Raw genomic sequence first — 14,341 nt, 5'->3', positions numbered from 1 at the left:
GAGCTTATCAACGTTTGACCAGTTCAAAAATTTTATCTCCGCCTGGTGTTTTTCAGAAAAATGTACATGCAGTTCTTGTAAATAATGTATACTTACTTGCTGCCCCATAACTTGATCTCGAAGCCTGTTGTTTTTTTATGTTTTATCTTTTCGCATTTATTTTTATTTTTTATTTAGCCATTTATTTCTTTTGCTTATATGCATTACCTTTTCTATAGCTGCATGCAGTCTTTTGTTTGTGCTTATAGTGTTTAACTTTGCATGTGCTTCTCTGATATAAATACGATGTGCTACTGTATATGTGCTGATATTAGACATTTGTTTTAATATATCTTGCTTAGCTTTTATTCTGCATGTGCTATCTATGCATTAATATATATATATATTATGTCTGTATGTTTTTGTTGTATGTGTATCTGATGTTATTACATGTATGTTTTGTTTATTAATATCAGTCGGTTAAAGAGCTCTTAAGAGCTCGTGTTCTTTGTTATTATGTATATATGCAACCCGACTTTAAATAAAGATTACTTTACTTTACTTTACTTTACTTTAAATTAACTTTAAGCACAGAGAAGAAAATACGTCAAGAAAAACGCACCAAAGAGGAAAACTGCACATTGGGACAATTCGTGCCAACAGGCTTTAAGATTGAAGATTGAATTAAATTGTTAACAGAACTAGCAGAATATGTTCATGGCTGTATTTCTAACACAATCGTGTAATATGTCTTATTTGTCTATAAATATATAGAAATAATTGCAGGCCGAGATAGTTAAAGTCACCGAGTGTGTTAAGTTTTGGATGATCAGGTTTGTGAAGTTTCCGTGAAATTGTCATGGTCTCGGTTTTCTGAGGGTTAAAGGTCACTAGCCAATCTGAAGACCATCTATGGATTTTTGCGAGATCACTATTCAAGCTGTTTGCTGATTCTCTGGGGTCATCTACTATCAAATATAAACTTGTATCATCAGCAAACAACTTAATAGTAGACTGTATATCAGATATGATATCGTTGATAAATATCAAAAATAAAAGAGGACCCAGGATCGACCTCTGGGGCACTCCAGCCCTTATATTGCCCCACTCGGATGATACACTATTAATTACAACCCTTTGCTTTCTATCAGATAGATAATTATTTACCAATGCCAAAACAGAACCTTTAATGCCAATAGCTTCTAATTTCCGTAACAACCCCTTATGCCAAACTCTGTCAAATGCCTTACTTATATCACACAAAATTACTCTAATTTCTTTCCCGTCATCTAATGCCTTCCCAAACTCATTTGTAATATTCAGCAATTGATTAATGGCTGAGTCCCCTTGGATGAATCCTGATTGGTTGGGTGTGATTAATCTGGTTAGCTATTAGATAATTATGAATATGCTTAAAAACACATCTTTCCATGACTTTTCCGATAACGCTTATCAATGATATCGGTCTATAGTTTCTATAGTCACTTGGAGAGTCCTTCTTAAATACAGGGGTGACATTAGCACATTTCCAGTCGGAAGGAAATTTGCCAACTGATAAAGATAGGTTAAATAACCTGCACAAAGGGTATTTCATAATTCCATATATATGCTTCCTTTAGAAGTCGTGAGCTTATACGATCTGGTCCCGATGCTTTTGATACATCCATAATCTTCAAAATTTCTACTACCTCGTTCTCAGATATTATCATATCACCGAGTCCGTCTGTTCGTGTGTCAGGTATGTCTGGAAGGTGTGTATTAGAGTCATCAAGATTTGATTGACCACAAAAATAATCATTAAATAGTTTTGCCTTTTTTGTATCTTCACAGATCAGATTATCGTCTACCTGTAAAGGGGGGATGTTGCGACTGTCGCTGCATGGAGTCACATTTCATCAAATATTTAATAAGACTCCAATATTGTTTGCCACCATGAGTTTCAGATATAATTTTGGTTGACAATTTTGAAAAATAATTAGTTTTAGAGTTTAAAACTAGTTTTAGGCATGACACGGCATGACACGGCATGACTAGGCATGACACGGGTTATGTTCTTCTCATATATTTTATGATAGTATGATACTAAACCCCTAACGGGAGGGATTGTACCTGATATTCATATGATGAAGACATAATCTTTCAATCAGTTTAATTGAGGTCTGGAGCTGGCATGTCAGTTAACTGCTAGTAGTCTGTTGTTATTTATGTATTATTGTCATTTTATTTATTTTCTTTTGTTACATCTTTTGACATCAGACTCGGACTTCTCTTGAACTGAATTTTAATGTGCGTATTGTTATTCTTTTACTTTTTTACATTGGCTAGAGGTATAGGGGGAGGGTTGAGATCTCATAAACATGTTTAACCCCGCCGCAATTTTGCGCCTGTCCCAAGTCAGGAGCCTCTGGCCTTTGTTAGTCTTGTATGATTTTAAATTTTAGTTTCTTGTGTATAATTCGGAGTTTAGTATGACGTCCATTATCACTGTACTATTATGCATATTTTAGGGGCCAGCTGAAGGACACCTACGGGTGCGGGAATTCTCGCTACATTGAAGACCCATTGGTTGCCTTCGGCTGTTGTTTGCTCTATGGTCGGGTGGTTGTCGCTTTGACATATTCACCATTTCCTTTCTCAATTTTATTACACCTATTCCTTACTAATCGAAATTTTGTCCAGTCCGGAGCAGAATTTGTTTTTTTGGCTCTTTTATGGATACGATTTTTTTTACGAATCATCCTTTTAATATCACCGGTAAGCCATGGTGGTTTATCTTTTCTGCCTGTAATAATTCGGTTAGGAATGTTTTTAAAATAGAATGTAAAAACAATGAGAAAAATCAAGGAACAAAAAATATATGTGAACATATTAACAAGAACAATGAATTTTGAATAATTGCCGACTTTGTTCAAGGTTGGTCGAGTAATTAATAATAATAAATAATAAGCTCGAGAAATAAGCTTTATGAAGTTTAGTCTGAGTCGGAATAGTATTTCAGGACATATTAATTTAAGGGAGCTACCATTTGATTTTTATGGGGGGGGGGGGGGGGGGGGGGGGCTATCATGATGAAATTTGAAAAAAATAGGCAGGACAGGAGTTTTGAGTAAAAAAAAAAGGCAGGATGAGATGCTTTGCAAAAAAAAAAAAGGCAGGATGACAATTTAGGTAAAAAAAGTCAGGATAAACTAATAAAAAAAAGGCAGGACAGTGATTACAACTAAAAAAATGCAGGACAAAATTTGTCATCCTAGCCCCCCCCCCCCCCCCATAAAAATCAAATGGTAGCTCCTAAACTCCGGAGCATCTGAGATCACCCCTAGTTTTTTGGTGGGGTTCGTGTTGTTTATTCTTTAGTTTTCTATGTTGTGTCGTGTGTGCTGTTGTTTGTTTGTCTTTTCATTTTTAGCCATGGCGTTGTCAGTTTGTTTTAGATTTATGAGTTTGACTGTCCCTTTGGTATTTTTCGTCCCTCTTTTTTAAGCTAGTATGATGATCTTTTAACAAACGATTGAACAAGCAGCGCTACTATGTACTGTAACACCTTAACCAAATCCCTAGATACACAATTTGATGGTTCGCCTGGCATAGGCGGAACTTACAGGTAAAGTAGGTAAGGGGACATGTAAATAATAAGATAACGTTGGTTTCTTTCCCTCGACTTACAATTCTCCCTGTAAAGAAAGTTAAGTGAGTGAACATGGTAAATATAAAGAAAACAATGATTTATCTTATATTTTACAAACTTTAGTGGACAAAACATTGGTAGACTTGATGATGTTTATAAAATGTAGACTAAAGAATCTAGTATAATTGACTATTCACGTGCACAGATTTATGTTTGAACTGGTCTGTTGTGTTATGACAGAGACATATGATATGACGTATTTATATGTTTCTAGTTACCATTGAAAAGTTATAAGACCATCAGTTTTATGTTTATTTACTATACATTTAAGAATTGAATGCTTCTTTTTGTAACTTCATTGGGGTGTAAAAGCGTTGACCGAAGTACATTTTGTATGAAACGCGGAAGCGCTTCATTCTAGAAATGTACGCACGGTCAACGCTTTTACAACCCTATAAAGTTACAAAAAGAAGCATTCAGAGCTCCAGATAAGAATTCACAAATTGGGTTTTTTACCCACCATTTTCTTATATAATTGAGTGATAAAGTTTTTTAATTGCATTATCAATTCATATTCACCCCTCATGTTAATATCAAATTGGGTTTTTCACCACCAAGCTCCTTAATGTATTGGGTTTATTCATCAACACAATATTGAATATTAAGGCAATATCAACCCCAGATTTTTTTACATCTTAAATATGTTTCTTTCTTTGTTTAGCTGTTTTATTTGGTTTAGGGTTAGGATTAGGGTTATTTACTAGCTGTTTCATTTGGTTTATTCACCGAGGAGCAATTGTAGGTTTAATTTGTGTTCTGTTTCAAACCTTCTGCCAGTTTTGTATTTTCTCATATAAACTGTTACAAAACGGATATGTGTATTCACAGGCACTCGTCTTATACCTTTACAATGCTTTATATAATAAATTCTGAGACCAGTGCCTGTGTGTGTATTCATTAATTAACCGTAAAATGAAAGAAAAAAAAGTAAACTCTAATTATACTTGAATGTTTTTGTTTTATTCCAATTTTCATAAATCTGGGTTTCGTTGTCTTTTATTAGAACTTTTGGTTTCTGATGCTTTATCATGTCATAATTGATTTGGCATTTCACTTTTTCCAACTGATTTCGTTTTTGAGGAAATCCGTTTTTATCAGCAATGTTCTCGTTAAGATACGCACACACGCCTGTGTGTTCGATGGACGCTTTCTAAAAACACTGACTGAGTCTTGTTATCATCATAACTTTCCCTCAGCTTTTCAAAAGAAGCAGAAAACATGCTTCTATTCAATATTTTTACCGGACATTCACTTTCGTTTTTATTCAATGTATGTAATGATAAATCCCAAGCAATGCGAAAAAAATTGACTACATGACACACGCTAATTGGATAAACGCCGAGAAGATCGAAATGTTTTCAAAAACACATGTACCTATTTAGCAACGGAAAACTCTAACAGGGACCCATTTCAGTTACTTGATGCAGGGATCTATTTTTAGAACGAAAGGAAATTTCCAATTATAAATATTATAAAAATTGTTTACGCGACGACTGTAAACAGATAAGGGTAAATAACGCAAATGGTAGCCAATAAAAGGGTTGAGAACTCATGGTTTTGGCATTTATTGGGTTTTCCTTTGAATAAATTGGGTTATTGAACCCTGCAATGGGCAATTGCATTGGGTTTTTTATTATTTGTATTGCGTGATCACGCAAATACACAGCTTATCTGGAGCTCTGAAGCATTCAATACTTATAATTACATTTTTAGCTATGATCATGAAAACACGAATTTTATATATATATATTTTATTATTTAATTCACCTGTGCACTTTATTGTTGGAGCACGTGTTATCATGAGTGAAAAGTTGTATTGAGCAATGCAACTGCTTACGGAATAACACGTGATTTGCAGTTAGCCAATCAGAATAAAATATTATAATGAAACATACATCTAATGTAATCATGGTAATCAGTCAGGGGACTTACTGAAATTAGTGATTTTTAAATCACTTATTTGAGTAGCAAATTCGAGGTTTTGTCACAAATTGGGATTTTATAGTATTTTCTAAATTTTAAACACATATATGTTTAAATAACATCTTTTAATTAGTAAAATTTAAAAATATGAACTTTTTGCTTTTTTTAAGTAGCAAGGTTTATGCCTTTGATGCTATCATTTACCTGAAAATTCTATTTAAGTTGAAAAAATGCTATAATAATAGCTTTACATAATGAACTGATACTTTCTTAAAAGATTTTTCACAGCAGTGGGAGTATTTTTCCTGTGAAGTTCAAGGTTTCATCTTTCAGATTATGTAATAAAATTCTACTGTTCGCGATAAAAATTAAAATTTCACTGTTCGGGGGTGTTGAAATTAGTGGGGGTTATTAAAAGAATGATACTTAAAGAAGTGATTTTTGGGAAGGAAATTGAGGTCTGATACTTAAACAAGTGATTTTTATGTCATTATCCTAGATTCAGTACAAGGTCATCACCTGAAATGACCCGGTCATCCTAGACAACACAGATGTTGGTTCTGATAAGTTTAGAAACATAATTAGTCTCTGGATCATTAGTATTCTATATTTAAAGCTACACTAATATTAAATCACTTCTTCTAGTGATTAATTTGTACTACTTTTAAAATAGGTGATTATTAAAGAAAGACAACTCTAACTTCCAACCTTTATGGAAATAATGTTACTTGAATCAGTGATTTAGAAAATCACTTGTTTAAGTAAGTCCCCTGACTGGTAATTATAAGAATATGCAGTGATCTGGAAGGTTTTTTTCACTATGGGCCCAGGGCCCCTCAAAAATAAATTCAATGGGCCATTTAAAAAAATAATGGGCCATGTTGTCAAATGAGTGGGCCATTTGAATTGACTTCTGTCAAAAAATAAAAAGTATCATTATTTTTTGGCAAAGAGGTGTTGGTTATTACCTACATGTATATGATTTAAAATAATATCATGGATATTGTTCCTGTGATTCTGTAATTTCAATGAATATACAATAACTTCTTCCAAAACGGACAATATTAAAGATAACCTGTATTTACAATGTTTAAACTGGTACTGTTGCCTTGGCTTGTTCATGTTCATGGTTGGGTTTTTAACATTAAATTTGGGTCTTCGTCGATACCATACTTATTCCAGTCGTTCCGTATTAGAGGACATTTTAGGCACTTCCTCTGCACTTCTTGTATTATTATTATTACTTCATCACGATGACAAGATTAACAGTAGAGAGTACCATTAATTGATAGAACAAAACAATAATTCGCTGAAGTCATGTTTATAACAAAATATCAAAACGAGCCAAAGACCAAAAATTGACAAGGACAGTTAAGCGCCTTTTATAGAGACAAAAACTATATTCATAAAAAGGCTTCAGGGTTTTCAATCGAAATAATAGCGAGCTAAACTAAATTAAAAGATTATTATTAGAGTTAAATCTAGTCTGTAATAGCCAAATTTCACAAATTTAAAGTTGTTTATAAAAAAATATATCATGAATCAGAATGATGATTAATTACCTTTTTGGGTTATCAGTTAGACCGCATGGTTCTAATATTACTATAGGAAAACACCCGAGACGTTAAACCGCATGGTTCTTATCTATTACCATAGGAAAACACCCGAGACGTCCCAAAAATATATAGGTGCTCCTATGATTGGAGGAACATTATACAGTTGTGTACACACACATGGCGGCACGGAACACGATCTGAAATCCATTTGACGATATCTAAACGTTTCGAAACGATGTGAAAAATATTGTGCACCCCGTGGGCGCTTACATTTGTCCCTCAATGCGCCATTTCTGGTCAATATGTGCTATAGGCGCAGGGCGCACGTCCTTCCCAATCACTGAATATGTGACAACTCTCCATCCAAGTTACAATGCATGAAAAAAATTCGATCTAGATTTTAGGTCGCAGAAGTCAAAATAATTGATAATTATAATTACATGTATGACTTCTGGCTATTTTATTTTTTTCTGACTGTAAATTGCAGAAAGGTATCAAAAGGTTTATATAAAATTGAGAATGGAAATGGGGAATGTGTCAAAGACACAACAACCAAACAATAGACATGATAGAACAGACAACAGCAGAAGGTCACCAAAAGATCTTCAATGCGTCTTTATTATATATGTCATGTACATTTATGTACTTATTATATATTTGTTTGTTCCTTCCAGAGTTGTATGAGAACGCACATACCGGAGATAAACATCAGTAAGATGTCAGAGAGAGGGGAGGATTTAGTCACACTCAACCCTACTCCACAGAGACACATAAACACACAGGCTGGTAAAACACTTCATAAATGTGATGTGTGTGCTATAGAATTTTCTCAAGGTAGTCACTTAAAGAGACACGTGAGAACACATACAAGTGATAAACCCATGGACTGTGATTTATGTGGTAAAGAGTTCAGTCAGCTTAGTTATTTACAAAGACACAAACGGACACATAATGGTAAACAACCTTATAACTGTGATATATGTGGTAAACGATTTAGTCAGCGTGGTAATTTACGGAGACACATGACAATACATACAGGTGACAAACCTTATGCATGTGATGTATGTGGTAAAGGGTTTAGTGAGCAAGGCACTTTACGGTTACACTCGAGAATACACACAGGTTATAAACCTCATAACTGTGATGTATGTGGGAAACAATTTACTCTGCTTGGAACTTTACAAAGACACATGAGAATACATACAGGTGATAAACCATATGAATGTGATATATGTGGTAAAGGGTTTAGTCGGCTTAATGATTTACAGGCACACATGAGAACACATACAGGTGATAAACCTCATGACTGTGATGTATGTGGTAAACGGTTTAGTCTGCTTGGAACTTTAAAGAGACACATGATAACACATACACAGGATACAGGTGAAAAACCTCATGGCTGTGATGTATGTGGTAAACGGTTTAGTCAGCCTCGTTATTTACAAATTCACATGAGAACACATACAAGTGAAAAACCCTTTGACTGTGATGTGTGTGGTAAAGATTTCAGACGACTTGGTCATTTACAGGCACACATGAGAACACATACAGGTGATAAACCTCATGACTGTGATGTATGTTGTAAACGGTTTAGTCAGCTTGGAAATTTAAAGAGACACATGAGAACACATACAAGTATGTGATGTATATGTGGTAAAGGGTTTAGTCGGCTTGGTAATTTACAGATTCACATGAGAACACATACAGATTATAAACCTCATGAATGTGATATGTGGTAAACATGGTAAAGGGTTTAGTGATCCTGGTAATTTCAAGAAACATATAAAAATACATACAGGTTAAACATCATGAACATGTAAACCTCACATTTGAGATGACAAAGAATTTAGTCAATTTACATTTGATTTAGTAGTTTAAAAGGAAGTATGGGCATACATACCATGCAATTTACTTTATGACAGTTGTGTATATGGTACAGAGTTTGAAAAGTCAGAAAAGTTAAATACTTATTGACATGAGTACAGATACATGTTATTAAGCTTTTGACCGTCTTATTGGTGTTATTTGTGCTTTTATAATAAAAATTAACTTCATGAATGTGGTGTATTTGTTAAAGGGTTTCGCTAGATTAGTAATTCAAAGAAACACATAAGGACACATGATTGTGATGTATGTTGCAATGCATATGGTTTAGTCATCTTTATTTTAAGTAATTTAAGGAGACATTTGAAAATTATACATACAGGTACAACACATGTACATGATATAAATCTCACATTTGTAATGTTTGTTTGTGGTAAACATGGTAAAGGATTTAACAAGCTTAGTAATTCAAAGAAACACATAAAAATCATCACTGGTGATGAACATGATATGATACACAATGATAAAGGTTTCAGTCGACTTTGTGATTTACAGATTTTACACGAGAACACACACAGGTTATAAACCTCATCACTGTGATGTATGTGGGTAAGAGTTCAGTCGACTTTGTGATTTACAGAGGCTCATGAGCATGATGAGAACACATACAGGCAATAAACCTCATCATGCTCATGACTGTGATATATGTGGGAAAGGGTTTAGTCATCTAAGTGATTTAAAGAGACACATGAATATGCATACAGGCAAAACATGATAACCTCGCATTTGTGAAAATATATGAAAATACATACAGGCAAATAACCTTATAACTGTAGTGTATGAGGTACAGGGTTTTGTAACTTACATCATGTACATATTGACATGAAAACATTTACAGGAGATTAATCTCATGACTATGGTGTGTGGTAAAGGGGTTAGCTTGTAGCTAGCTTAGAAATGTTAAGAGACACATGAGAACACATATATATACAGGTGATTACTCTCTTGACTGTATTTGGTAAAGCTTTAACCAGCATGTTTACTCAAAGAGACACATTGAAATACATAATCATTATAACGGGGATAAAACTCTGATACGAGATGTTTGATGTTGGTGGTTCAATATGAGTGATAATCTACATAATAAAAAACACGAGAACACATACTAATAAACAAGTGATAACATGGATAATTTGCATGAGAACATATACTAGTGATAGTTTGCATAGACACATGTACATAGAACACATATTAGTGATAATTTACCGACATATGAGAACACATACTAGTGATAATTTGCATAGACATATGAGACACATATTAATTAAGCATGATATCTGTTTTTGATTGTATTGTGATGTGTGGGTGGTCTCAGGAGAGTATATTTTGTAACAAATATAATTGTTTAGCCTCTTTAAATTAAATAAAGAATTTATGCTCTTATTATTTTAATTTCAATTTTTTTAGTGTATGAGAGTTCGTCCCGGTATTTTACTATGTTATAGCATAAATTGATTGATCAGTGTATGTTTCGTCAATTTCATCATATTCATCATTACGAAGTCCATGTTTGTCAAATGTCGCAGTATACAGCACTGACATAGGTATTAATATCAGGCGGTAGCGTTAACTATTTGAATAAAGCTTTATATTTCAGATGGTAGAAGACCTGGATGCTTCATATCTTAAGAAGTTTCCATCTGTCATATGTTCAATGTCATTGACTTCATTTTCATGGTTCAGTAACTGCTTCAAAACTGCCATATTTCATCTGAGATTGACCTTATTTTATTGGTTCATTGGTCAAAGTTCTTTTTCATGTTTTGGTCTGGATTTTTTTCATATGAAAAGTGAATTTTTCTTAAATAGCAATAGCAGACACAATAAACTAAAACAAAAGAAAACGCTAACATACTTAGAAACGGACTGTAGATAACGGACATATTCCGGACTTAATACCGGACATTTCAAGAAATAAATGGCGAGTTGAACCTTGTTTTATGGCTATATAGTCAAAACTCCCACTTATTTGTATAGTAAATTTAAACATATCACTAAAATAGCAAAGCTACGTGACAGGAATGCAGTACAAACAAACGCAAGAATACGCAGCACAGCGATATTCATTCATGAATAATATAATAGTACATAATGTAAACAACATAATGATAACAGACACCTCCCATGAGTCGGATGACGATTTTTTACAATCATTTTTGACAATCGTACATGTAACCTTCGGTAAAATGGTATTGTGAATAAAACAATGATAGAAGTGACCACTGGCAAAAACTTAAACGACCATTACTGCAATTAAGCTGATACATGTACCCTGCAGACAATTAACAACATTGAACAGAACAAGTATGATATTAAAAACTATGAAAAAAAACCTCAAAATTCAGTTCACGTTCACATCGAAACCTAAACGATTACGGAACCTACTTGACCATTGTGAACATTTAAACATTTGGTCATTAAAGACTAGTATTTGAATTTTTCTTAATATATTATTATTATTTTCTTTTATATACTATACAACTTCGTTTCAACTGGAGATAATCCTTAACAACATGATGTATGGTGTAGAGGATTTAGTTATTCTCGACGATACTCCACAGAAACATGAAAGAACACATACTGGGGATAAACTACAAAAATGTGATGTTTGTTCGAAAGAATCTGTTCAATGTAATGACTCAAAGAGACATAGGAGAACACATACTGGTGATAAACCTCATGACTGTGATGTATGTGGTAAACGGTTTAGTCAACATGGTGGTTTACAAATACACACGAGAATACATACTGGTGATAAACCTCATAACTGTGATGTATGTGGTAAAGTGATTAGTCAGCATAGTAATTTACAGGTTCATAAGAGAACACATACAGATGAAACACTTCATGACTGTGATGTATGTGGTAAAGGGTTTATTTGCCGTCGCTATTTACTGAGACACATGAGAACAAATACAGGGAAGAAACCTCATGACTGTGATGTATGTGGTAAACAGTTAAGTCAGCATGGTTGTTTAAAGAGACACATGAGAACACATACAGAGAAGAAATCTCATGGCTGTGATGTATGTGGTAAACAGTTTAGTCAGCATGGTAGTTTAAAGAGACACATGAGAACACATACAGAGAAGAAATCTCATGGCTGTGATATATGTGGTAAACAGTTTAGTCAGCATGGTTGTTTAAAGAGACACATGAGAACACATACAGGTGATAAACCTTATGACTGTGGTGTATGTGGTAAAGGGTTTACACAGCATAGTGGTTTAAAGACTCACATGAGAACACATACAGGGGATAAACCTTTTGACTGTGATGTATGTGGTAAAAGGTTTAGTCAGCATAGTAGTTTAAAACAGCACATGATAATACATACAGGTGATAAACCTCATAAATGCAATGTATGTGGTAAAGGGTTTAGCCTTCATGCTATTTTACAGAGACACATGATAATACACACAGATGACAAATCTCATGAATGTGATATATGTGGTAAACCGTTTAATCTGCAGAGTAGCTTACAGAGACACATGAGAATACATACAGGCGATAAACCTCATAACTGTGATGTATGTGATAAACGGTTTAGTAAACATGGTGGTTTACAAGTACACATGAGAATACATACAGGCGATAAACCTTATATCTGTGATGTGTGTGGTAAAAGGTTTATTCAGCTTAATAATTTACAGAGACACATGAGAATACATACAGGCGATAAACCTCATGGCTGTGATGTATGTGGTAAACGGTTCAGTCGGCTTGGTTACTTAAAAAATCACATGAGAACACATACCGGTGACAAACCTCATGACTGTAATGTATGTGGTAAAAGGTTTATTCAACGTATTACTTTACAGAGACACATGAGAATACATACAGGCGATAAACCTTATGACTGTGATGTATGTGGTAAAGGATTTCGTCACCTTGGTAATTTACAAACTCACATGAGAACACATACAGGGGAGAAACCTCATGAATGTGGTGTATGTGGTAAAGGGTTTAGTCAACATGGTAGTTTACAGAGTCACATGAGAACTCATACATGTGCCAAACCACATGACTGTGGTGTATATGGCAAACGGCTAAGTCATCACGTTAGCTTAGAGGGACACATTTGAATACATACATGAAATAAAACTCATAAACGAGATGTATGCAGGTAGTTGTGAGTCCAATGAGAGTTGCAATTGACATACTAGATACATGAGACCATGCTCTAGCGCGATTTTTGCGAAAAATCTTATTTTTGTTTTAAATGATGTATAATTTTGAAGAAATGACCTACATAGGATCTGCCCTTATGACAAACAACATGAAAATTGTTTTCAGAAGAAATGCATTAAAGAGGCACATTAAAACACCTATGGTGCTTTCATAATGGTGTAAGTGTGTAATGGTTCAATGACAATGATAACTTCCAGAGAAATGTGGTGTAAGTGTGCAATGGTTGAATGGGTTTGTTTTTATAATTTAAAAACCAGTAATTACTTGGCTGAAATTCGTCTGTTAATTTGACTGGATAGCCTTAAGGTATAAAATATAAATAAATTTGTAAGTGAGTGAAACCTGCTCACACTGTTATGTTATATCTTTATTATTTGATTTCGATTGTTTGAATTAGACGAAAAAAAATTATGACAGCCATAATTTACAGAGACAAGTTAACATATGGGTCAAAATCTTTAATTGTTTTTACATAGGCGGTAATGGTAACGTTTTTTCCTGTAGCTCAGTCCATATCGTAAACTTGGATATGTATGATAGCTCGTTTCGAAGGTGTAACATTTTCACATATGTGGTTAAATTTTCGGGGTACGAAGTGAGATTACTTTTTCCGTAAATTAGCAAACCCCGAACATCCTTTTGTGATGCGGCTCCTTGTGGTTAAATATTGAAACGAAACTGGGGTACTGTCTATGCGACCTTAACCTATACTTTCTATAAACTAGACAGCAACCCAACTTTTCATTTAATCTATCTCGAGGGTAGGTTCGGCCTATGCTTTCGCTCTAGGACTTCTATTAAAGTGATGCCCGACTAGAATATTTTAAAGAGTTTTATTAGGTATAATTTTTACCGGTCTATGCCACCAGTTTATAATTCATTTAAAATATGTGTTCTGGAACAAGATGTCTCTGATGTTCAGTACTCTCCAAGTCTCAGTTAAGTGTGACTTCTGGATTCTATTACCAAAGGTAAACAAAGAAGATCTTAAGTCTACTCAGAGGGCCAACTAGATCCTAACCTTTGACCTTGACCGCAGTCATGCTATCCTAGTGTAGAACTTGACGAACAACTGAATGACAATCTGGACTGTTACCAAATATAGGATCTGGCAATATCA

General features: G+C 34.1%; 1 protein-coding gene across 1 annotated transcript; it reads left to right on the top strand.

The window, feature by feature from the left end:
- The first annotated feature begins 3,625 nt into the window (after window positions 1-3,625).
- On the top strand, window positions 3,626-13,576 carry LOC139494041 (zinc finger protein 850-like). The gene is made up of 3 exons (XM_071282207.1): window positions 3,626-3,682; window positions 7,821-8,781; window positions 11,560-13,576. The coding sequence occupies exons 1-3, from the start codon at window positions 3,680-3,682 to the stop codon at window positions 13,113-13,115; spliced, it is 2,520 nt and encodes an 839-aa protein (XP_071138308.1). The 5' UTR covers window positions 3,626-3,679; the 3' UTR covers window positions 13,116-13,576.
- The last annotated feature ends 765 nt before the right edge of the window (window positions 13,577-14,341 follow it).

Source organism: Mytilus edulis, chromosome 11 (genome assembly GCF_963676685.1).
Source record: "Mytilus edulis chromosome 11, xbMytEdul2.2, whole genome shotgun sequence".
NCBI lineage: Eukaryota > Metazoa > Mollusca > Bivalvia > Mytilida > Mytilidae > Mytilus > Mytilus edulis.
The sequence above is the reverse complement of the archived record's forward strand: the minus strand, read 5'-3'. Positions and strand labels throughout refer to the sequence as shown.

Excerpts from the sequence above, each read along its gene's own strand:
- LOC139494041 (XM_071282207.1), top strand. Across the intron at positions 8,782-11,559 it reads ACACATGAGAACACATACAA|AGGATTTAGTTATTCTCGAC; the intron begins GTATGTGATGTA and ends TGTATGGTGTAG.